The sequence below is a fragment of the Nomascus leucogenys genome, chromosome 9 (genome assembly GCF_006542625.1).
Source record: "Nomascus leucogenys isolate Asia chromosome 9, Asia_NLE_v1, whole genome shotgun sequence".
In the NCBI taxonomy this organism is placed as follows: Eukaryota; Metazoa; Chordata; class Mammalia; order Primates; family Hylobatidae; genus Nomascus; species Nomascus leucogenys.
This window is the reverse complement of record NC_044389.1, coordinates 95834490-95857707: the sequence shown is the minus strand read 5'-3', so window position 1 is coordinate 95857707 and position 23218 is coordinate 95834490. Positions and strand designations below refer to the sequence as shown.

Sequence of the window (23218 nt, the reverse complement as noted above, 5' to 3'; positions counted from 1 at the left end):
CTGCATGTGAGATTGGTCTCCCAAATACAGCACACTGATGGGTCTTGACTCTTTATCCAATTTGCCAGTCTGTGTCTTTTAATTGGAACATTGTGCCCATTCACATTTAAGGTTAATATTGTTATGTGTGAATTTGATCCTGTCATTATGATGTTAGCTGGTTATTTTGCTCGTTAGTTGATGCAGTTTCTTCCTAGCCTTGATGGTCTTTATAATTTGGCATGTTTTTGCAGTGGCTGGTACCAGTCATTCTTTCCATGTTTAGTGCTTCCTTCAGGAGCTCTTGTAAGGCAGGCCTGGTGGTGACAAAATCTCTCAGCATTTGCTTGTCTGTAGAGGATTTTATTTCTCCTTCACTTATGAAGCTTAGTTTGGCTGGATATGAAATTCTGGGTTCAAAATTCTTTTCTTTAAGAATGTTGAATATGGGTCCCTACTCTCTTCTGGCTTGTAGAGTTTCTGCTGAAAGATCCATTGTTAATCTGATGGGCATCTCTTTCGTGGGTAACCCGGCCTTTCTCTCTGACTGCCCTTAACATTTTTTCCTTTATTTCAACTTTGGTGTATCTGACAATTATGTGTCTTGGAGTTGCTCTTCTCGAGGAGTATCTTTGTGGCATTCTCTGTATTTCCTGAATCTGAATGTTGGCCTGCCTTGCTAGGTTGGGGAAGTTCTGGATAATATCCTGCAGAGTGTTTTCCAACTTGGTTCCATTCTTCCTGTCACTTTCAGGTATACCAATCAGACGTAGATTTGGTCTTTTCACGTAGTCCCATATTTCTTGGAGGCTTTGTTCATTTCTTTTTACTCTTTTTTCTCTAACCCTGTCTTTTTACTTCATTTCATTCATTTGATCTTCAATCACTGATACCCTTTCTTCCAGTTGATCGAATCGGCTACTGAAGCTTGTACATGCATCATGTAGCTCTCGTGCCATGATTTTCAGCTCCATCAGGTCATTTAAGGTCTTCTCTATGCTGTTTATTCTAGTTAGCCGTTCATCTAACCTTTTTTCAAGGTTCTTAGCTTCTTTGCAATGGGTTCGCATATCCTCCTTTAGCTCGGAGAAGTTTGTTATTACCAATCGTTTGAAGCCTTCTTCTGTCAGATCATCAAAGTCATTCTCCGTCCAGCTTTGTTGCGTTGCTGGCGAGGAGCTGCATTCCTTTGGAGGAGAAGAGGTGCTCTGATTTTTAGAATTTTCAGCTTTTCTGCCTTGGTTTCTCCCCATCTTTGTGGTTTTATTTACCTTTGTTCTTTGATGATGGTAACATACAGTTGGGGTTTTGGTGTGGGTGTCCTTTTTGTTTGTTAGTTTTCCTTCTAATAGTAAGGACCCTCAGCTTCAGGTTTGCTGGAGGTCTATTCCAGAGCCTGTTTGCCTGGGTATCACCAGCAGAGGCTGCAGAACAGCAGCTATTGCAGAACGGCAAACGGTGCTGCCTGATCCTTCCTCTGGAAGCTTGTCTCAGAGGGGCACCGAGCTGTATGAGGTGTCAGTCGGCCCCTACTGGGAGGTGTCTCCCACTTAGGCTACTTGTGGAGGCAGTCCGTCCTTTCTCAGATCTCAAACTCCATGCTGGGAGAACCACTACTCTCTTCAAAGCTGTCAGACAGGGATGTTTAAGTCTGCAGAAGTTTCTACTGCCTTTTGTTCAGCTATGCCCTGCCCCCAGAAGTGGGGTCTACAGAGGCAGGCAGGCTTCCTTGAGCTGTGGTGGGCTCCACCCAGTTCAGGCTTCCCGGTCACTTTGTTTACCTACTCAAGCCTCAGCAGTGGTGGACGCCCCTCCCTCAGCCTTGCTGCCACCTTGCAGTTCAGTCTCAGACTGTTGTGCTAGCCATGAGCAAGTCTCCATGGGCGTGGGACCCTCCGAGCCAGGCACGGGATATAATCTCCTGGTGTGCTGTTTGCTAAGACCATTGGAAAAGTGCAGTAGTAGTGTGGGAGTGTCCTGATTTTCCAGGTACCGTCTGTCATGGCTTTGCTTGGCTAGGAAATGGAATTCCCCAATCCCTTGTGGTTCCTGTGTGAGGCAATGCTCCGCCCTGCTTCAGCTCACACTCTGTGGGCTGCACCCACTGTCCAACAAGCCCCAGTGAGATGAACCCGGTACCTCTGTTGGAAATGCAGAAAAATACATTCTTATATTTATTTACCCTTATTAAATACTAAAAACTCTAGAAATAGATAAAGATGTCAGTTGGAAAAACGAGAGGTATTATTTAAATGGTTTTAAAAAATGGCTAGTTATTTGGCAAAAACTTTTATATTCACTTCAAAAATATGAAATGGAACTTCCAAGGAGATCTATCTATTAATATGTTTGTACAATTTGAAGTAGTTCTGTCTTTTTAGTGTTTCTTATTGCCTTTCTTTGCACAGCCCATAAAGGAAAGACTGGCATAAAGTATGAAGACAAACACACTATAAAATAAATATGCAATTTGTAAGACAAAAGGTCCATGCATATACTATATGTGAGGAATCAATTCAAAATTTGGAAAAAGGTTAAATTATAAGAAGAAAATAATTCTTCAATATGTCTAACCATTTTTGTATTAATGTCTATTTTTTACTATTATTAATGTGGTTAATCACTTTTCCTATGCTTACTTCCTCCAGGTATTTTGATTAAAATCTATATATATACAAGGGAAAAGTCCCTCAGCAGTGGCAAAGTTATGAGTTGGGAGTGAGCAATTTTTCACTTTCACAGTTTAGAATGAATTTAAATCAGGATATTAAGTAAATAGGTGAAGTAATGACATGTGGAATAAAAATTTGGGGATTGACTACATTTAAAAAGTTTCTCTGTTAGGAACACACACACACACACACACACACACAGACACACACATACACACACAGAGCACGAGCAAGAGTGGGAGCACTTTTATAGTAGTTTATTTTTTTGACTTTTTCTCCTGTATTAAATTATTACATCTCCAGATAGGCTCCATGGCTTTTCACCTTTTTGTCACTGGCATCTAACATATAACCTGGAACTGTGTGAGCACAGAAAGTTTGCTGAATAAAGGAATGAATGAATGGATAAGGAAATAAACCTCCATTGCACATTTAGATGAGTATTTTTGTTAATTATAGGGATAACATTTGATGTTATGAAACAACAGCTGATATATTAGAATGATTTCTTGTAGTACATCATCACTAGGTTGATCTGTGGTTGGTATGCAAAATAATTTACCCTCATTTTTTTTCTAACACATAAAATGATAGTGAATTCATTATTTGTCTCTTTTTTTACTAGAAGACCAGTTGTAAGATTTAAGAAATAGTTCACATTTTTTGATTAGTGTGATCATATGCTCTTCTTTGATGGTGTTTGTTGAAAATTCTTTGAGGATTTGGCATAGCTAATGAGGGGCTTTATAAACTGCAGAGGCAGATTAATAGGAAAAGTTAGTAAAGTGAATTAAGTTTGTAAATCAAGACAGGCTTTTATCAATATCCAGCCTCTAATATTTCTAGGAGTCAGACAGACCACCCTTTCCTTTAATTTTTAATTTAATTAACCATCCCTTTGATTTCAAATCACTAAGACATCACTGAGAGTCAAAGACTAACCTTGAGAAGGACTTATCTTCTTTAGTCATCAAAAAGATACGAAATTCCATTAATTAGGTGTGAATTCTCCACCCCTTTTAATACAGAAGTTACATGAATCTGTGGGTGTCAGATTTGTTGTTGTTCTGAGAAGGATGTTAATGATCTATCTATAAACTGTTAGTTGTTTTGCAAAGTTAATTTTAGACTAACTGATGCATAGTTGTGCTCTCTGTAACCATGCAGAGGAAGAAACACTTGATCAAACATCTTCATCTACCTCAGCAGAACAAGGCATCAGACATATTTATTAGCATTAGTTCCCTGAAAACATGAAAACATGAAGTTATGAATGTCTAGCTCCTTGGTATCCCCTTTTCAGACATTCCTTTTTTTTCCTCTTTAGCTTTTATTCTTTAAATTATGTGTAAATTACACATTTCATACCTATATGCTATAAATCTATTGGAATATTTTGCTTCACTTTTGTATGTCATTTCTCTAAATCTTCTCCTGTAGTCTACTGTTTTGATTACAAGCTTCAGAGACAAAGTTTTTCTTGTGAATCATCATGAAAATGGGATGATCCAGGACCAAGGAATATTAACTGGGAACTAACCATAAACATAATACTGTGTATATATGTATATTTTTTTCTTTGCCAAATTTCCATCATTATGATTTGTTAAATCATCTAGTTCCCAGAAAGGGCTAGACCTAGAATACGAAAGAACAGTGTATACAATCTAAGCCTCGTCCTGTGCTCCACTGGTTAATATGCTATTTTAATGAAGTTGTCATTTTTGTTCGGTCATTGGGATTATATGTCACTTTATGTCATGTTACCTTATACTGGGACTGTTCATATATTAGAGTATTGAATTACTAGTTAACCAACCTCAGATATTCATGTTTACATAAGATTTTTAGGAAATTAATTTTTCCTTTTCAATTAAAAATTTTATTTAAAAACATTTATAGTTGTTACTTATATAATAGTTACATTATAACAGAATTTATGAAAATCAAAATAATATGATTATATAATAATATCATTTTTGGAATCTGACTGCTGTTAAAATTATCAATTTTCCTCCACATTCAATTCGCTTCATAAATCCTTTATTACATCCATCAGGGATAAGTGATTTCTCCAATATGTTTCTCCTTTTCTGTTTTCCTATGTCAGCGATTTAAGCTTTTTGTAAGAAGCTACAACTTGAATAATTACACAATATGAATAGAAGTTTGGATATCTAATGACATCTGGAACTAGAAACCCAGGGCCTCAGTAAACCGTTCAGTTTTAATCAAATATAAATAATTTGTGTAAATGCAAGGAAAGGTGGATTTTACTGAGTAGGGCAATTTGTTTTATTTTAGCTTAGTTTAGTTTATTTATTTATTTTGAGGCAGAGTCTCACTCTGTTGCCAGGCTGGAATGCAGTGGTGCGATCTCAGCTCACTTCACCCTCTGCCTCCTGGGTTCAAGCAATTCTCCTGCCTCAGCCTCCCAAGTAGCTGGCACTACTGGCGCATGCCACCACACTCAGCTAATGTTTGTATTTTTAGTAGAGACAGGGTTTCACCATGTTGGCCAAGATGGTCTCAATGCCTTGACCTCATGATCCGAGTAGAGCAATTTGTAATAATGGTGTCTCTAAAAATTCCAAAATAAGTGTATTGCTAATTCTGCTAGTTTTTATTTTGGGAAATAGTTTAGTAGATTAATATGCCTCTGTTTCGTTGAGATAAACTCTGTCATAGTTATCATCAGAGATATGTTGAAGTCAAATAAAATATAGATAAAAATCTCTAAAAATTTTTTTGAGGGAAGCAAGAATTGCAATTTGGGGCATATACACAGACCAGGTGGTCTTCAGTATATCTGAAGAACAAAGAGAAGATTGGAGGTTTTATAAAAGAGAAATGTTAAAATAACTATTTGATACTATGCTTAGTACCTGGTCAACAAAATAATCTGTACATCAAACCTCCATGACAGGAGTTTGCCTGTATAGCAAACCTGCCCATGTACCCCTGAACCTAAAATAAAAGCTTTTTAGGGGAGGAAAAAAAAGGAAATGTTCCATATTGTTGTTAAAGAAAGTTCATCGGCACTAGTAAAGTTGTGCAGAGCTGGAAAGCTCTAACTGGTGCATGATGGGTAAAACTAGTTTTAGAGTCTCAGCAGATTGTTTCAGTATCTGTCAGATACAACTAGTTTCAGGTTACAACTGTGAGTTTCAGGAGCCAGGTTTGTAGAGAGTTATATTTTTGGAGCAGTGTTACGTGCCCTGAGTGCTTTCCCCGACCCCTGACCTCTTGACTCTGTTTGAGTTGGGTTTGACAAGAATGACTCAATTTGTAAGATCAACTTTCACAGATTCAGTGCTTCTTTGTTTTTTCAGTTTTTATTGGTCACATGCTTCTGAGATAAATAACCAGGTTTTTCCTCACACCACGTCATCTTCTTTCGTGTTTGATTATTTCCCTCATACAAACTTCTTTACTTTCAGACAGAGAAAGGACTATCAAAAGTATGGGAAGAAAGTAAGCAGAACCCTGGTAATCATTGGCAAAAGGCTGACATCCTACTAGGAAAGTTAAGGAATTTTGAAGTCATATTTCAAGGTATCAGAACAAGGGACCTGGGAGGAGGAGCTGCAATTGATGATATTGAATTTAAAAACTGCACGACTGGTAAGTTTCCAGAAAGCACTTCCATTTGGAAACACATTTATAATCTAGCCATTTTATTTTTGTTACACATGTTTAAAATGCTTTACTGTTACATATTTTATATACATACACAAATCAATGGAAAGGTATGATTTTATAATTGTGAACTTAAAACTATATGTTAAGAGATAATACCTATCTTAGTCTGTTTGGGCTGCTGTTACAAAATGCCATAAGCTGGGTAGCATATAAACAACAGAAATTTTTTCCTTGTGGTTCTGGAGGCTGGGAAGTCCAAGATTAAGACAGGCAGATTTGGTATCTGGTGAAGGCTCATTTCCTGGTTAATAGATGGCACCTTCTTGCTGTGTCTTCACTTGGTGGAGTCCAAGTGGAGCCCTTATAAAATGAGCTCCCTTGGGCCTAGTTTATAAGGGCACTAATCCCATTCATGAGGGCTCTGCCCTCATGACCTAGTCATCTTCCTGAAGACCCCATCTCTGGACACTATCACCTTTGGGTTTAGGATTTCAACATATGAATGAAGGGAGGAGAATAAACGGTCAGACCATAGCGATATGTTCTTCATCTTTCAATTGCACAAGTTACTACCCTCTTCCTTCCATACCATCCACTTTCAAACATGAATAATTTTTCCCTTCTGAATTTGTTTTTCAATACAATTTTAAATGTGAGCCTAATATTTACATGTATTTACCTAATTTAAACTAATTATAAATGAACCAGTAAAAACAGGTTAGAAATCTGGTAGTTAGTGCATCTATAAGAAATAAATTCAATCAGGCAAAATTCAAGCAGAAATTGAGGTGAGAGCTGTGCTTGGGAGATTTAAAGATACTACTCCAGCCTGTGAACAGTAACTTGAAAAAAAAGTACTGCAATTTATCATGTTACTAAATGAGAAGTATAACTACACTTAGATTCTCTTTACAAAACTACCCAGAAAATGTAAAAAATAATTATAAATACATTTGTACAATTTCACAGTTTGCAAATTTCTTTCAGAGGAATTATTCCATTTGGTTTCCAAAATAATCCTGTGTGAGATATACTGCCAATGAAAGATATGCCTTCTGTGGTTTTCTATACTGATTCACTTGGCAGCAAGCCTCTGCAACTAAAAGAGCTAAACCTGAATGCTATTTAATTTTATTGTTGCTGTCATATTAAAATATTTCACTGAGGCAGTTCAAAAATGTGACTTTGGTTTTTTCGTAGTGTTACAGCATCTGCTCTTTTTATGAGCGGTACTGTTTCAAAAGATTCTGCTTAGAAATACATTCTTTAAACTTTGAATTCCCTCTCCTCCAACCTATGTTTCCAGAAAAGGTAGTTGTTACTCAGCTACCTTATGTTACATAAAACCAGAAATTATGTGTTTCATACCATGTAAGGAGCATGTAGCTCCAGGTATCTATGTCATGCAGGAGACAGGATTTGGGCTTCAAGATGCTGGGGAGGCGGTGTCTTAATGAAAGAAGATGAGGTTTTGCACATGTATTTGTGTAAAGGGAATCTTAGATGTGAGAATATGCTTCTTAAACTCTCTCCTAGTAACTTTCCAAGTAATGTGTTGAAATTCTATTGTGGTTAGTAACTCAATCTAGAAATGATTTTGGCAACTTGAAAAGGAAAAATTCTTCAAAACTTTCTTTAAGATTTTAGAAAGAAAGAAGCTTTATTCAATAAGAGAAATTCCTTTCCTCTCAAGGGAAGCAGAATGATTCCTAGATGGGTTGATTCAGGACAGAAGGAAACTGAGAATTATTATTCTAGCTTTGCCAGTTTCATGTAGAAGTTTGCAGTCTTTCTTCCCTTTTTTGTAATAGAGTTCTGTGAGAATTTACATGATTACAATTAATTTTGTTCAATTGAAGCCAACACTTGGCTTACTAAGTTATACTTTAGTATCTTACATTTAGTGATCAATTGCTTTTAGGCCTATAGTTCTTTCTTTTTCATCAAGTAAAGAGGCATCATGTTGTCAATTATAGTTGAATATAGTAAATTACACATTTAATACATTTTCAGAAAAAGTAGCCATTGGTTTTTAACAGCCCAGCCATCTACAATTAACAAGGATTTTCAGTTAAGATAGAAAACATGAAAAAATTATGAGAACATTTGAAAGACTATGAATGGAACTAAACAACATTCTTTTTAATCATCTTAGTGTTTAGCTTTATGCCGGTGAAATATCAGGGCTGTGTAACATGGGTGATCAGAGGGAGCTTAGAGTTTAAGTTACACTAAGTTGCTTTCTGCGGTTGCCACTTTAGAAGATGAGAATGGTATTTAGCAAAACACCTCAAAGTCAGAAAGGCACTTAATCATAGTGGTTAAGAACAAGGAGTCTCTAGTCAAATTATGTGGGCATGGCATCTGGCTGTGTCATCTGGCTCAGGTAAGTTTCTCCATTTCGCTTTGCATCGGTTTCCTCATCAATAAAATTGAAAAGATGAAAATAGTATTTTCATCATAGGTTTATGTGAATATTAAATACTTTAATACATGTGAAGTTCTTTGAATAGTCTTGGCACAAAGAAAAATTAATGTTACATTTTATTATAAAAGTGATCATCATTATTATTAACATGCCATATTCTCAAATGGTGCTTTATTGCCCTGTATTAGGAAACCAACTTCAGATCATAAACTACCAGGTTACCACACAATTTATCATGAAGTCATTGATGTTCTGCATTTGAAATAAATAACTTAAAAAATGGCTGAATGTTTATTTCTGTCACATTTTACTAATCACAAAAAATCCCCATATATTGTATGCTACCATTTATGTGAAATGTACAGAACAGACAAATGTATTGAGACAGAGAGGAGGTGAGTGGTGACTTAGGTGTGAGGGAATGGGGAGAGGGGAATGGCTGCTAATTGATATTGGGTTTCTTTATGGAGTGACAAAAATATTCTAATGTTGTTTATAGTGATCATTGTACAACTTCATGAACATATTAGAAACATTAAATGTTATATGGCTAGACTTAATGGCATGTAAATTATAAATCAATAAAACTTTTTAAATGAAAGGAATGACTTACCTGGGCAACATAGCGAAACTCCTATCTCTGTAAAAATTTTAGGCCGGGCACTATGGCTCATTCCTGCAATCCAGCACTTTGGCAGGCTGAGGCAGGTGGATTAATTAAGGCCAGGAGTTCGAGACCAGCCTGGCCAACATGGTGAAACTCTAACTCTACTAAAAATAGAAAAACTGGCTGGGCGTTGTGGCACATGCTTGTAATCCCAGCTACTCAGCAGGCTGAGGCATGAGAACTGCCGGTACCAGGGAGGCAGAGGTTTGCAGTGAGCCGAGATCATGCCACTGCATTCCAGCTAGGATGATGGAGCAAGACTCTGTCTGGAAAAAAAAAATTGAAAATTAAAACATAAGCCAGGCATGGTGGCTTGTGCCTGTAGTCCCAGCTACTCAGGAGGCTGAGGCAGGAGAATTGCAAGAGGCTAAGCCCAGGAGTTGGAGGTTTCAATGAGCCATGATCATGCCACTGTACTCCAGCCTGGGTAACAGAGTCAGACCCTGTCTCAAAGAAAAAAGATAAAGAATTCTGGAAAGATGGTGATAGTAGTGGCCTAACAACAGCTTTTGGATTCTCCCAAGTCCTCACACAAAACAGTCAGAGAACCTAATTATCAAAGTCAGCAAGTCATGAAAAACATATGCAACAAAATTAAATGAAAATACATCCCTACAAAATCCAAAATACAAACTAATAGGACAAACCACAAACAGTGACAAGACTTGTGTATTATTTATTTCTATAAGGGGGAAGGCAGGGAAATCACAAAAGAGTCAACAGATATTCACTGGAAAGTGCGGCCGGGTTTGAGAAGGGCAACTAACAGTGGACAGGTTTTCTGACTTGGAGAATGAATGGGTCCAACATATCTGTGATTAGGTCTGTGGGGCTGGAACAATTTGAACTCTCAAAATTGATCCAGCAGGATTCCCTTCTATGACAACAGCCCACATTCAAAAACCAAACAATTAAAAGACAAAGATGCCAATAAAAACACTCCAGGGAGTGGAATCAAATTGAACAGTCTAGGGACAGTTGAAGATGAGAAAAGATTCGCTTCGAAGTGTGGGAGAGAACATTACCCAGGAAATGTCAAAAAGCAATCACCATATTTTTATAGATTTATATAGATTTTATAGACTTGCGTACTCTTTTCAGATTTTGACCCTAATCATATTAATTTAATCCTACTCTTTTAGAGCCTCAGGTTCCTTATCCACAAAACAACAGGATCGTAATAGGTAATCTCTGTGATTTCCCTACAATTATCTGATACAACTCTGGAATTTATGAATATGTTTTTAAATTTCAGAATCATTGAGAGCAAATTTTAAATTGGTTGTGAGTAGAAATGAGGAAAGGTAGATTTATACATATGATATACATATAATTATAATTATACATATGTATACATAACATATAATGATACATATGATATACATATAATTATATGATACATACATACAAATTATATCTATATATATCTATATATAATGGTATATACAAATATTCCTGGACTTATGATGGTGTATACATGGATAAATGGTTTATATGGATAAACCCATATAAGTTGAAAATGCATTCCATACCAAATCAACCCGTTATAAAATCCAAAAATTGTAAGTCAAATCGTTGTAAATGCAGATGCTCCTGGTTTTATGATGAGGTTATGTCTTGATAAACCCAGTGTAAAGTTGAAGAATTATAAATCAAACCCCTGTAAATCAAGGACTGTCTGTGCACACACACACACACACATTTTATATACCATAATATGTATGGTACATATTTGGTAATTATCTACTTTACCTGCAAATAGGAAAGCTGTTTAAGTTTCGTATTTCTTTCTTACTTTCTATTCAAAAACTTACAACTCAATTTATTAGATAATATTTAGAAAATAGCCAACATAAGCTAGATATATTCTTTTTTTTATTTCTTTGCATTGTGAATACATTATGGTGCTATCTTCAACTTACTGTCAAATGTATTTTTCTAGAAAGAAAAATAAAGCAAAATAATGGGCATATTCTGTAGTCTGTCCAGGAACACAATAAGAAGCCTCTCTCCTTTTTGGACAAGTTAATAAGGAAGCAAGTAGCTTAATTCATAGAAAAATAAGTGACAGATTATAAATTTGATGTCTCTCCTTTTTATTCAAGTTGGCTTAAAAATGGTTTGTACAGAAATCTTATAAAATGTAGCAACCATTCCACAGAACAAAGAAGTAGGAAGACAATTCATATTGAAAGGAAAGGAATATCCTATCATTGCAATTCTAAAGTTCGAAATTTAAATGACTTCTGAAATTTCAGAATGTTACTTAAAGTACAATCGTTTCTTAAGTACAGTCATTCACCTAATGCTCAGGGAGCTTACTATTAATATTAAGTAGCATTTATGTCAGCTGTTAAGATCCCAGATCAGCAATAAGACCACTAGGTGTTAGTCCTAGCTTACCCATTTGCTATCTGCTCTACGGTTTTAGGCAAATGACATGATCTTCTTTTGCCTTATGTTTTTCATCTATAAAATATTAATAATAATGCTTCTATCTCATAAAGTTCTTATGAGGATTAAATTATTAACTCTATACAATGTACTTTGAAAAATGCATGATATATAGCAAGCATCTGAATATTTATTGGCCAGTAAGTATAAATGAACTACACTGCAAGGTTTCTTAATTGTTCTAGGGGCAACACGTTTTACATCACATTTAGAATCCTATTCTGTTTTGTTCCTTCATTTTCACATGTTCAGCAAACATTATCGATTTTCTAGTCTGCAGAAAGCTTTGTGCAATGCACTGCACACATCTACGGAGAGCTGGGCTGAAATGTGTGCATTCCAGAGTGTTCAGTTTTGTGGATTTTTCTGTTTCCCTTTTCAGTGCCCCTTTCTTAATTCCTCGCATTTGTCTCCTTCCCTAGTGTGTTCCCCCCCCATGTTTTCTATTTCCAAGACCCCTCTGTGAACTGCTCGAAGACACTGGTAAACCCAGGACCTCAGGCTAGAATCCAATAATGGTATAAGATGTTGCCTTTTCAACTGAATATCTAGAAAATTCAATTGAATGATGACCAGTTTTCAGTTCAAGGAAAAGGAAGAGATGATTTAGGGAACAGAGAATGTTTCCAGAATCTTCTGACAGTAGCTACTCAATCTTTCCCAACATTCATACATAGCAAAACACTCACACCCCCGAAATAATCTTAATTATGAAAAGAAAAATTACCTTGAGGGTAAAATGAAAGAAGCTGGCATTACTATAATTTCAGATGTCTTAGGTGTTGTCTTTACACATAATGTAAAAAGACATTCTTTTCTATTATAGCCACTTTCACATCTTTCATTTTTTCCTTTTAAAAACTGTATGTATGACTCCTGAGTGTACTTTAAACAGTGATTGATCTGGAGTGAAAAACAGTGGCATGATGATAATGATCTCAGTGCAGCATCGCTCTGGATTCAAATTGAACTTGGGAGATCACAAAACAGTGATTGCTCTATATAAAGTTCACACACAAATAAATCTGTAAAGAGAACACCATAGAGTTTAACTTCAGAACTTACCTTTTTCACTTAGTTTACATGAAAAGCTGTATTTCTGCTCACATTTGAGTGCTCTGAGTGTTGCATTCAGATCGCTCACAGTCTTCTTTTAAAGTAAATGTCAGACAAGAAAAAGAAGATGGCAATGAGTAGAAAAGTAATGCACATCTCACCCTAATGAAATAATTAAAAGCGACATTTATTTATTTATTTATTTATTTATTTATTTTGAGACAGAGTCTCACTCTGTTGCCAGGCTGGAGTGCAGTGGCACAATCTCGGCTCACTGCAACCTCCACCTCCTGGGTTCAAGCGATTCTCGTGCCTCAGCCTCCTGAGTAGCTGGGATTACAGGCATGCACCACCACGCCCAGCTACTTTTTGTATTTTTAGTAGAGACGGGGTTTCACCATGTTTGCCAGGATGGTTTGATTTCCTGACCTCGTGATCTGCCCACCTCAGCCTCCGGAAGTGCTGGAATTTCGAGTGAGGGCCACTGCACCTGGCTGCAGGCTTCTTTTAAAGTAAATGTTGTCAGAAAAGGAAACGAAGAAAAAGAAGATGGCAATCAGTAGAAAACTAATGCACATCCCACCCTAACAAAATAATTAAAAGTGACTTATTTTTAATAGTGAATGGCTAGATAATATGTAGTACTGTATAATGTAAGGATGGATAAATGATAAATGAATGGATGTAAGGATGGATGGTTGGATGCATGAGTGGATGGCCAGACAGGTGGTTTAATAGATACCATGCATTCAAGTCTTGTTATATGTGTAAAAATTCAGAATAGAGCAAGTTCCTGTCTTTATTGAGTTACATTCCAGGGGCAAATGCAGATAATAAGCAAAATAATGCGTAATATAGTATGTAGTAGTGATAAGTGCTATGAATGGTAAAAGGAAAAAGTAATAGAGAAATATTTCCCTGATTAGAGTGGGCAGAAACAGCCTATTTGATGGTTGTAGTTGTACAAAGGCTTAAGTGAACTGAGGAGGCAATTGTGCAAATGTCTCAGGGAAGAGAAATCGAGGCTTAGTGACCAGTGGACCAGTGAGGCAGATTTGCTAGAAGAGCAAATTGCTGGAGTGAAAGGGAAGAAGGGTAGAGAGACAGTGATGGTCCTCATCATGCAGAGCTTTGGCATCAGAAATGCCTGCTCACAGCATAGGGATTAAGCAAGCCAAGCCTGGTGTCAGACTTCCCAGGTTCAAATCCTGGCTTTGCCACTTACTTGCTGTGTGATCTTGAATAAGTGCTTAGCAACTCAATGCCTCAGTTTCTTTATGGCAATAAAAATAGAACCTGCCAGCCACGCATGGTGGCTCATACCTGTAATCCTAGCAGTTTCGGAGGCCAATGCAGGCAGATCACTTGAGGTCAGGAGTTCCAGACCAGCCTGGCCAACATGGTGAAACCCAATCTCTACTAAAAATAAAAAAATTAGCTGGGGGTTTTGGCACACACCTGTAATCCCACCTACTCAGGAGGCTAAGGCAGGATAATTGCTTGAACCTGGAAGGCAGAGGTTGCAGGGAGCCAAGATTACACCACTGCACTCCTGCCTTGGTGACAGAGTGAGACTCCATCTCAAAAAAAAAAAAAATTAATTAAAATGATAGTGCAGATTTAAAAGTTAATGTATGCCAAGTGCTTTATACAATAACTCTTCACGGTAACTACTCAAGCAATGTTTGATATGATTGTCATCATTCATCAACACCATCATATTTAATTGAATCCTTAAGACTCCGAAAAATTGAAATAGCTAGATGTTACGCCAAATATCAGCTGAGTTGATTTCCTTCCTGATGCTTAATGGCATGGAAACAGCTGTATTTAGCCATAACATCGTAGAATACTACTAAAATAATGATAAACAACTTGGAGGTAAAAGCAGTCACATAGCACCTGACAAATCTGTCAAGCAGTTTCACTGTCCACTGGTTACCAACTTGCCTGAGTCTGGTGAGACTGTATCCTCATATACTAGTTACATAAAGCGGGTTTATTACCTACAGATAAGCAGCAAGGGACAACAGAAAATTAGCGTTCATCATTAAGCTGGTCCCCCAAGGCTCAGGAAAGCTGCCCAGGGTGGATGGAATCTCATCAGTGCAAGACCCCGTTGCACCACAGCTGATGAGCTGGCAAAGCCCACCCTGGGTTTTATACCTTAGGTGAAAGCATGAGAGGATATTCTGTTTCTAAAAGGAATTGGAACCAAAACCTGGCTGTTCTAGAACGTCCCTCTTATCTCAGAATGTTGCATTCCCAGCACATTCTGCCATTTCTTCTTAAGAACTGCAAGCAAGAAACTAGGGAGACCTGGATTGGTCCAAGGCCACAGGGAGAAATGTTCGGCAATATCTAGTTTGCCAATGATTTCAAATGGTCTTGAAAGAAAACAAGTGATATCAGACATATCATTAGTGTTTCTAATAGTAGAATGTTTTAGTAATACTAGTTTAAGTATTTTAAAACATTGTGAGTGATGTTTTAAAAATTTTTAATATTCAAATAATCCTTCTTATTACAGGTTTGTTTTATTTTGGATTCAAAATCTTTTCAGTAAGGAAAAGGAGGGAAAAGAATATGACCCTTAGCTACAAGTGTTATTTAACTTGAACCAGACCCAGGTCATAGCAGTTTCTTTACCTGATTATATATGACTATTTTTATACTAGGTTTCTTTATACACTGCAAAGCACCTTTTGTACCTAGAGCTAAAATTTTCTGCCAACAATTGATATAATTTGTTAAATATACTCTTTATAGAAGAATCAATTCATACATTTAAACCTGCACTTTAGATGAAACTTTACTTATTGGCAGGATGAAGTATGCAATGCTTTTCAAATGACAAAATAGTCTTATTTGAAGTAACTACCTCCCTGCAAATACTGATTAACAAAAAGTGTCAAAGTCATGTTTAAAAATAGCTTGTTATAATTAGTTTATCTCCTGATTATATGTTCTATTCCAACTTACTTATCAATATTAATAACATGTCCATATATAAATTCATATTTTACTAAATATATATCACATATGGATACAAATATTAATTTTGACTTTTTAATGAAAGGTAACTGATTTTTATTGGTTGAAGAATTTTGATTATTTATCAAATGGTAAGAATGGTGATATCTTTGTCATTGATTTATAAACAGATGCTATCTTTTTAAAAATGTATCACCACATGTGGTAGAGGTATTTTACTCTTTGAATAATGTCAGTTTCTTTCCCGCATGTCTCCCTTTTAGTTAAATGGGTCAGTATGAATCAGAACTGGCCAGTGTGCTGTGAGGAAGTAGCATGTGTCATTTCCAGTTGAAATATTTAAAATGTAGTGTACAATTTTCATCGTTACAGATTTATTTTGAATTCAAAAGTAAATCTCATCAGGTCTCCCTTGCATGTTAAAAGGGGCCTTATATCCCAGATAGTATATCTCCATCTGCCTCATCTTCCTGAATCTGTAGAGGAGAATCTCTTAGCCAACTTGTTTTTTAGATATGTACAGTTGAGCTATATATATATATATATATATATATATATATATATATATATATACACACACACACACATATATATACATATACATACGTATATATGTGTATATATATAGTATTTTTAAAGATTTAAGTGGTATTTTAAAAGTATACCTTCAAGCCCATCCTAACACACAATGCAATCTACTACCTAACACACAATGCAATATTGCATAAAGAGACATTATTTAACATTGAGTTTTCTAGCTTCTCTACCTTGGAAGCAAATACATTTACTGTATTTAAGGTCACAGTCTGAGGATTGTTGTTGCTTAATTAATAAACCAAAAGCAATCACAACCAAGCTATCAATCCTTTGCAGGTTTATTCAACCTGAAGATGGAAGAGAGAAGTATACTTACCTTCAGATTCTAGTAGTCTAAAGGTGTTAACCAAAAGCTCCCAACATTCCTGGGTTCTGCCTTTTGAGGAAGTACCCTCAGTGAATAAAGTTGACACTAAACAAAATTCTGAACGAAGAGGTGGAGATAGTCTTTGTGACATCAACTCTCTACATTCAGTCACTGCCAGTTATAAATCTAACTTTCTTTTATTGCTTGAATTGATTTGAGACAGGCTTCAGAAGAGAGGCTTCATTGCCACGGTCAACTAACTGCATTGTTTCTCATTAAGCCTTAGAGCCCAATTATTTGTTTCTTATAAAATCAGGGACTAGTTCTTTTTTTCTGGTCCAAGGCCATTCTTTAAACAAAAGAACTATGTGATTGAGTTTATTATACTTTGAATCAGTGAATTTAAGTTAAAAAAATCAAAGCCATGGATGAATCTAATTATTTTAACATTGTATTCAAGTAAACCATTTGTTGCATACCTTGAAAGCATCAAATACTGCTTTATCTCTCAATAAAATTAAGAAAATTAGCATCTGAATGTTAAAAAGGTCTATATTTAAAGATGTAATTTAAACCATATTATGATAAATATTACTATTAATATAATTATATTTAATTATAATCCAAGCACAATGATATAACTTGGTTCATTTACATTATTAAGAAAAAATAATTATTCAAGCAGACATTTTAGTAAGGCTTAAATAGCCCTTGAAATATCCCTAGGTTCAAATAGAGGCAACTGTAAATCTGAATGTTAACATTATCCTCAGTTCATGTAATTTCTAATTAGAATTTGTTTCAATTACAATGAACATTTTCGTATTTAGGCTCTAGGTCAGTAGGACCATTGCATAGAGTTTTTGTGACGATATGGTCTTTCAATTTTTACTGAACTATATTTTATTTATTTTCACTCAAAATGAATATTGATGTTTATCAAGAAGACTCCTACTTTATACTCATATATATTTTTTCCACTACATAATTGAAGTATATGTTATTTAGTCCTGAAATATCTGTACAGATATATACTAGTATATAAGATGTATAAGCTACAGTTGAACTTGAGTAGATGTGGAACACATGAAAATTACATCCAGTTGAGCCAAATATAAAGAAACAGTTAACAATAAAATCTACAGATATTAATATGTGCACAAATATTAAGCCAGGACTAGAAACCAATTTTCTTGTCCATTACACTTAATGGAACGCATACACAAATGCACATACTCACACACAGATTTTTTTTTTTACTATAACATATAGGTTTCTGAAAAACCTCATGTTTTGAATAATATGAAAAGAAAGGCTTTGGAAAAATAGGGTTGGATCAAGCCACTGTAATCATAGGTAATCTAGTTACCCAGCACTAATATAAACACTAGCAATCATATTCAAACTACTAGTACAGTTTAAAGTATCTTGAATTCCTAATAAATAGGGGAACTTTTGAGTAAATGTATGACTCTACCTAAAACAGTGGAGGTGGATGGGAGGCAAGGACCCTTGAAGTAAACGTAGTATAAAATGTTTAAGGCTGTTGAATTTTGAAGGCAAGAGCAAATTACCCAAAGACCAGGAGAACTAAGCAATAAAGAAGCACTTTCAAAAGAGAGCACATGGATAACTCATCTGAAAACGTTGGTTGAAGCACACTTTGCGCAGTCCTGGAATTCCTCTATGACTTGCTGAGCTCAGCTGTGCAAGTACACTTTGGTTTCATCTGCTGTATGTTGGTGCTATAAGAATTATTGTAGTGGTCAAAATCATGGACCAATCAATAGAACTTCTGTGTTATAGTAACCTAATTCCTCCACTGATCAGTTGCATACATGCCTACTTGTTTAACTGTTTTACAGAAGCATGCATTGATAAGTGACAATGAAGACAATGGGAGGAAATGAATAGATATTGAAAAATCAATGGGTGGCAAGATCATACTAGACCCAGCATATACACAATCTCATTTAAGCGGGGAATAAGGATGTTTAATATGGAATGAATTCTTGAAGGATTTGAGTCAAATGACTCACACAAATTGTCTCAAAAGTTGTCTTGGAGGAATTGGGAAATGAGTTTAAAATCATTGATTAAAAGGTCAGGAAGGAGTTCAGAAAAAGAAACCAAGTGTGTTTGGAGTTCTTTCCACTAGCTTACTTTTTGGTCTTTTAGTCTTTGTACATTCCCATGATAATTTCTTAGAAATCTCTATGTTAACTAGATTTACTCTAACTGCCAACAATGTCAAACATAAAAGGAGTTCATGTAAAGGTACAAGGAATCACATAGATCAAGAATACAGTACAACGTCAGGAAGATATGAAAATCAAAGATTAAAAAGTGAGAGGGGGTAGGGGCAGTGGCTCACATCTGTAATCCTACACTGTGGGAGGAGGCTGAGGCAGGAAGATCACTTGAGCCCAGAAGTTCAGCCTGGGCAACATAGTGAGACCCCATCTCTACAAAAAATTTTAAAAATTGTCTGGTGTGGTAGTGTACACCTGTGGTCCCAGCTACTTAGAAGGCTGTGGCAAGATCACTTGAGCCTGGGAGGTTGAGGCTGCAGTGAGTCATGATCTCACCACTGCAGTCCAGCCTGGGTGACAGAACCTGTGTCTTTCAGCTCATCTATTTAATTTCCCTTTCTGCGGAACATCCATCTCTGCTTTACCGTACATACAGAAAACATGACTGCGGGGAGTACACGAGCCTGGACACTTTGTTGCAGGCATCCTTTAGTTTTATTTCTAAATTCTCTGACCTATCTTCGGTCAAATGGCCACCCTCAGACTGGTTATTGTAGACAGATGGCATGATACATTAGACAAACATGCCTACTGGAACTCCACCTTGGTGGCCTTATTGATGAAGGAGTGTCACCAGAATAGGGGAGCTGGGTATACAAATTATATTCACTATGTCTTATTTTCTGTATTCTGATGCTTCCTAGCAATAGTAAAGCACTTCCTCTTGAGTGCATTTTTCAAATGCAAACCAACCACTCTAGAGCCCACATGTCCACCTACTTCCTTTATGAAGCCCTCACACTCAGAGCCACTATCCACCTGCCCTAATCATCCTAGGGTTAAGTACCAGAGACTAGGAATAGCCACCATGCCCCAGAGTTTACTGAAATTATTCAAACTAGCCAATTGTAAATCTGCTTCTCATAGAAACTACAACAAAGGCTCTTGCCCACAATTTTGCATCTCCTTCTGCCTCGGATCAATCTGAGTGTTTCCCTGTGCAGCCTCCCTGCAGTGAAGTGTTCTCCCTTCACTCAGGATCTGTGAGTATAAAAACCTATCTTTTCCATGGCAGTCATTTCCTGATCTGTTGGCCTCAGCATGCCTAAATATTACTAAAACCTAAATGAAAACACAAATCTACTATAAGCTCATTGAAAATCTATTATTAGAACATGATATTATGCATTCAATAAATATTAATACAGTACCTCCTACTAGCAAGTATAGAAGGATATTACACAGATAAGTTGATTATTCTAATAGATGACTAGTCCAATAGTGAGGATAAAAAGTAATGAACTGCACTAGAGCAGTACGGTGAGAGTGGAGATGGAGAGGTGTCTGCCTGAAATAATGTGAGAGGAATGATAATTCAAGAGGCTGCTTTAGCTCTGGTTATTACAGCTTTCATCTGGCTGGCAAGAAAAAGTAAGGCAGGGAAAGAGCCAAAGGAAGGACACATACTTGGTGTCTTTTAAAATTGTTTTCTTGAAGCTTTTGTGTATTAATTCTACTTATAATGAATTAACCAACATTTTGTTGCGTGGTTAAATCATAAGGAAATCTACAAAATGTGTTTATTCAAAACTAAGTTGTATTACTAGGAAAGAGGAAGGGAATGTATATTTGTATAAAGAACCAACAGCCTACCACAATTTCTTATACGGTAATTTATTTTTAAATTTAATTTTAATTTTATTTATTTTTTTATTTCCATAGGTTTTGGGGGAATAGGTGGTATTTAGTTACATGAGTATGGTCTTTAGTGGTGATTCGAGAGATTTTGGTGCACCCATCACGTGAGCAGTACACAGTGAACCCAATTTGTAGTTTTTTAATCCCTCACCTCTCTTCCACCTTCCACCCTTTGCTGAGTCCTCAAAGTCCATTGTATCATTCTTATGCCTTTGCATCCTATAGCTTAGCTCCCACTTACGAGTAAGAACATAGGATGTGGCCGGGCGCGGTGGTGCACGCTTGTAATCCTAGCACTTTGGGAGGCCGAGGCAGGTGGATCACGAGGTCAGGAGATCGAGACCACAGTGAAACCCTGTCTCTACTAAAAAAAAAATACAAAAAATTAGCCGGGCGTGGTGGCGGGGGCCTGTAGTCCCAGCTACTCGGAGAGGCTAAGGCAGGACAATGGTGTGAACCCAGGAGGCGGAGTTTGCAGTGAGCCGAGATCGCGCCACTGCACTCCAGCCTGGGTGACAGAGCGAGACTCCGTCTCAAAAAAAAAAAAAAAAAAAAAAAGAACATAGGATGTTTGATTTTCCATTCCTAAGTTAGTTTACTTAGAATAACAGTCTCTAGTTGCATCCAGGTTGCTGCAAATGCCAAATGCCACTAATTCGTTCCCTTATGTGGCTGAGTAGTGTGTGTGTATGTGTGTGTGTGTGTGTGTATATATATATATACACACATATATAGTGTATATATAAATATATCTTTATCTACTGTTTCTTTATCTACTCATTGACTGGTGGGCATTTGGTTACATATTTTTGAAACTGTGAACTGTGCTGCTATAAACATGTGTCTGCAAGTATCTTTTTTCGTATAATTACTTCTTTTCCTCTGGGTAGATACCCAGTAGTGGGATTGCTTGATCAAATGGTGTTTCTACTCTCGGTTCTTTAAGGACTATTCACACTGTTTTCCATAGTAGTTGTACTAGTTTACATTCCCACCAGCAGTGTAAAAGTGTTCCCTTTGTGCCACATCCACACCAACATCTATTATTTTTTGATTTTTTGATTATGGCCATTCTTGCAGTAGTAAGGTGTTATCACATTGTGGTTTTGATTTGCATTTCCCTTATCATTAGTGATGTTGAACATTTTTTCATATGTTTGTTGACCATGTGTATATCTTCTTTGGACAATTGTCTATTTATGTCCTTAGGGTACTTTTTGATGGGATTGTTTTTCTCTTGCTAGTTTGAGTTCATTGTAGATTCTCGTTATTAGTCCTTTGTCAGAGGTATACATTGTGAAGATTTTTCTCCCACTCTGTAGATTGTCTGTTTACTCTGCTCACTGTTCCTTTTGCTATGCAGCAGTTCTTAATTAATTAAGTCCCACCTGTTTATCTTTGTTTTTGTTGCATTTGCTTTTGGGTTCTTGGTCATGAAGTCTTTACCTAAGCCAATGCCTAGAAGGGTTTTTCCAATGTTATCTTCTAGGATTTTTATAGTTTCAGGTCTCAGATTTAAGTCCTTGATCCATCTTGAGTTGATTTTTGTATAAGGTGAGAGATGAGGATCCAGTTGCATTCTCCTACATGTGGCTTGCCGATTGTCCCAGCACCATTTTTTGAATAGGGTGTCCTTTCTCTACTTTATGTTTTTGCTTGCTTTGTCCAAGATCAGTTGGCTGTAAGTATTTGGGGTTTATTTGTTGGTTCTCTGTTCTGTTCCATTGGTCTATATTCCTATTTTTATACCAGTACCGTGCTGTTTTGGTGACTATGGCCGTATAGTACAGTTTGAAGTCAAGTAATGTGATGCCTCCAGATTTGTTCTTTTTGGTTAGTCTTGCTTTGGCTATGTGGGCTCTTTTCTGTTCCATATGAATTTTAGGATTGTTTTTTCTAGTTCTGTGAGAATGATGGTGGTATTTTCATGGGAACTACATTGAATTTGTAGATTGCTTTTGGCAGGATGGTCATTTTCACAATATTGATTCTACCCATCCCTGAACATGGGACATGTTTCCATTTGTCTGTGTTACCTGTAATTTCTTTCAGCAGTGTTTTATAGTTTTCCTTGTAGAGGTCTTTCACCTCCTTGGTTAGGTATAATTCCAATTTTTTTTTTTTTTTGCAGCTCTTGTAAAAGTGGTTGAGTTCTTGATTTGATTCTCAGCTTTGTCACTGTTGTTGTATAGCAGAGCTACTGAATTGTGTATATTAATTTTGTATCCTGAAACTTTGCTGAATTCATTTATCAGTTTTAGGAGCTTTTTGGAGGAGTCTTTAGGGTTTTCTAGGTATATGATCGTATCATCAGCAAACAGTGACAGTTTGACTTCCTCCTTACCTATTTAAATGTCCTTTATTTCTTTCTCTTGTCTGATTGCTCTAGCTAGGGCATTCCCTACTCTGTTGAATAGAGGTGGTGAGAGTGGGCATCCTTGTCTTATTCCAGTTCTCAAAGGGAATGCTTTC

At 36.5% G+C, this 23218-nt stretch overlaps 1 protein-coding gene across 1 annotated transcript in view; it reads left to right on the top strand.

Moving 5' to 3' along the window:
• Positions 1 to 23218, top strand: part of MALRD1 (MAM and LDL receptor class A domain containing 1) — a 682931-nt gene that overhangs the window by 401908 nt on the left and 257805 nt on the right. The window contains exon 29 of the mRNA XM_012499583.2: positions 6092 to 6275. Within this exon, the coding sequence (XP_012355037.2) occupies positions 6092 to 6275 (184 nt within the window). The remainder of the gene's footprint in view (positions 1 to 6091; positions 6276 to 23218) is intronic.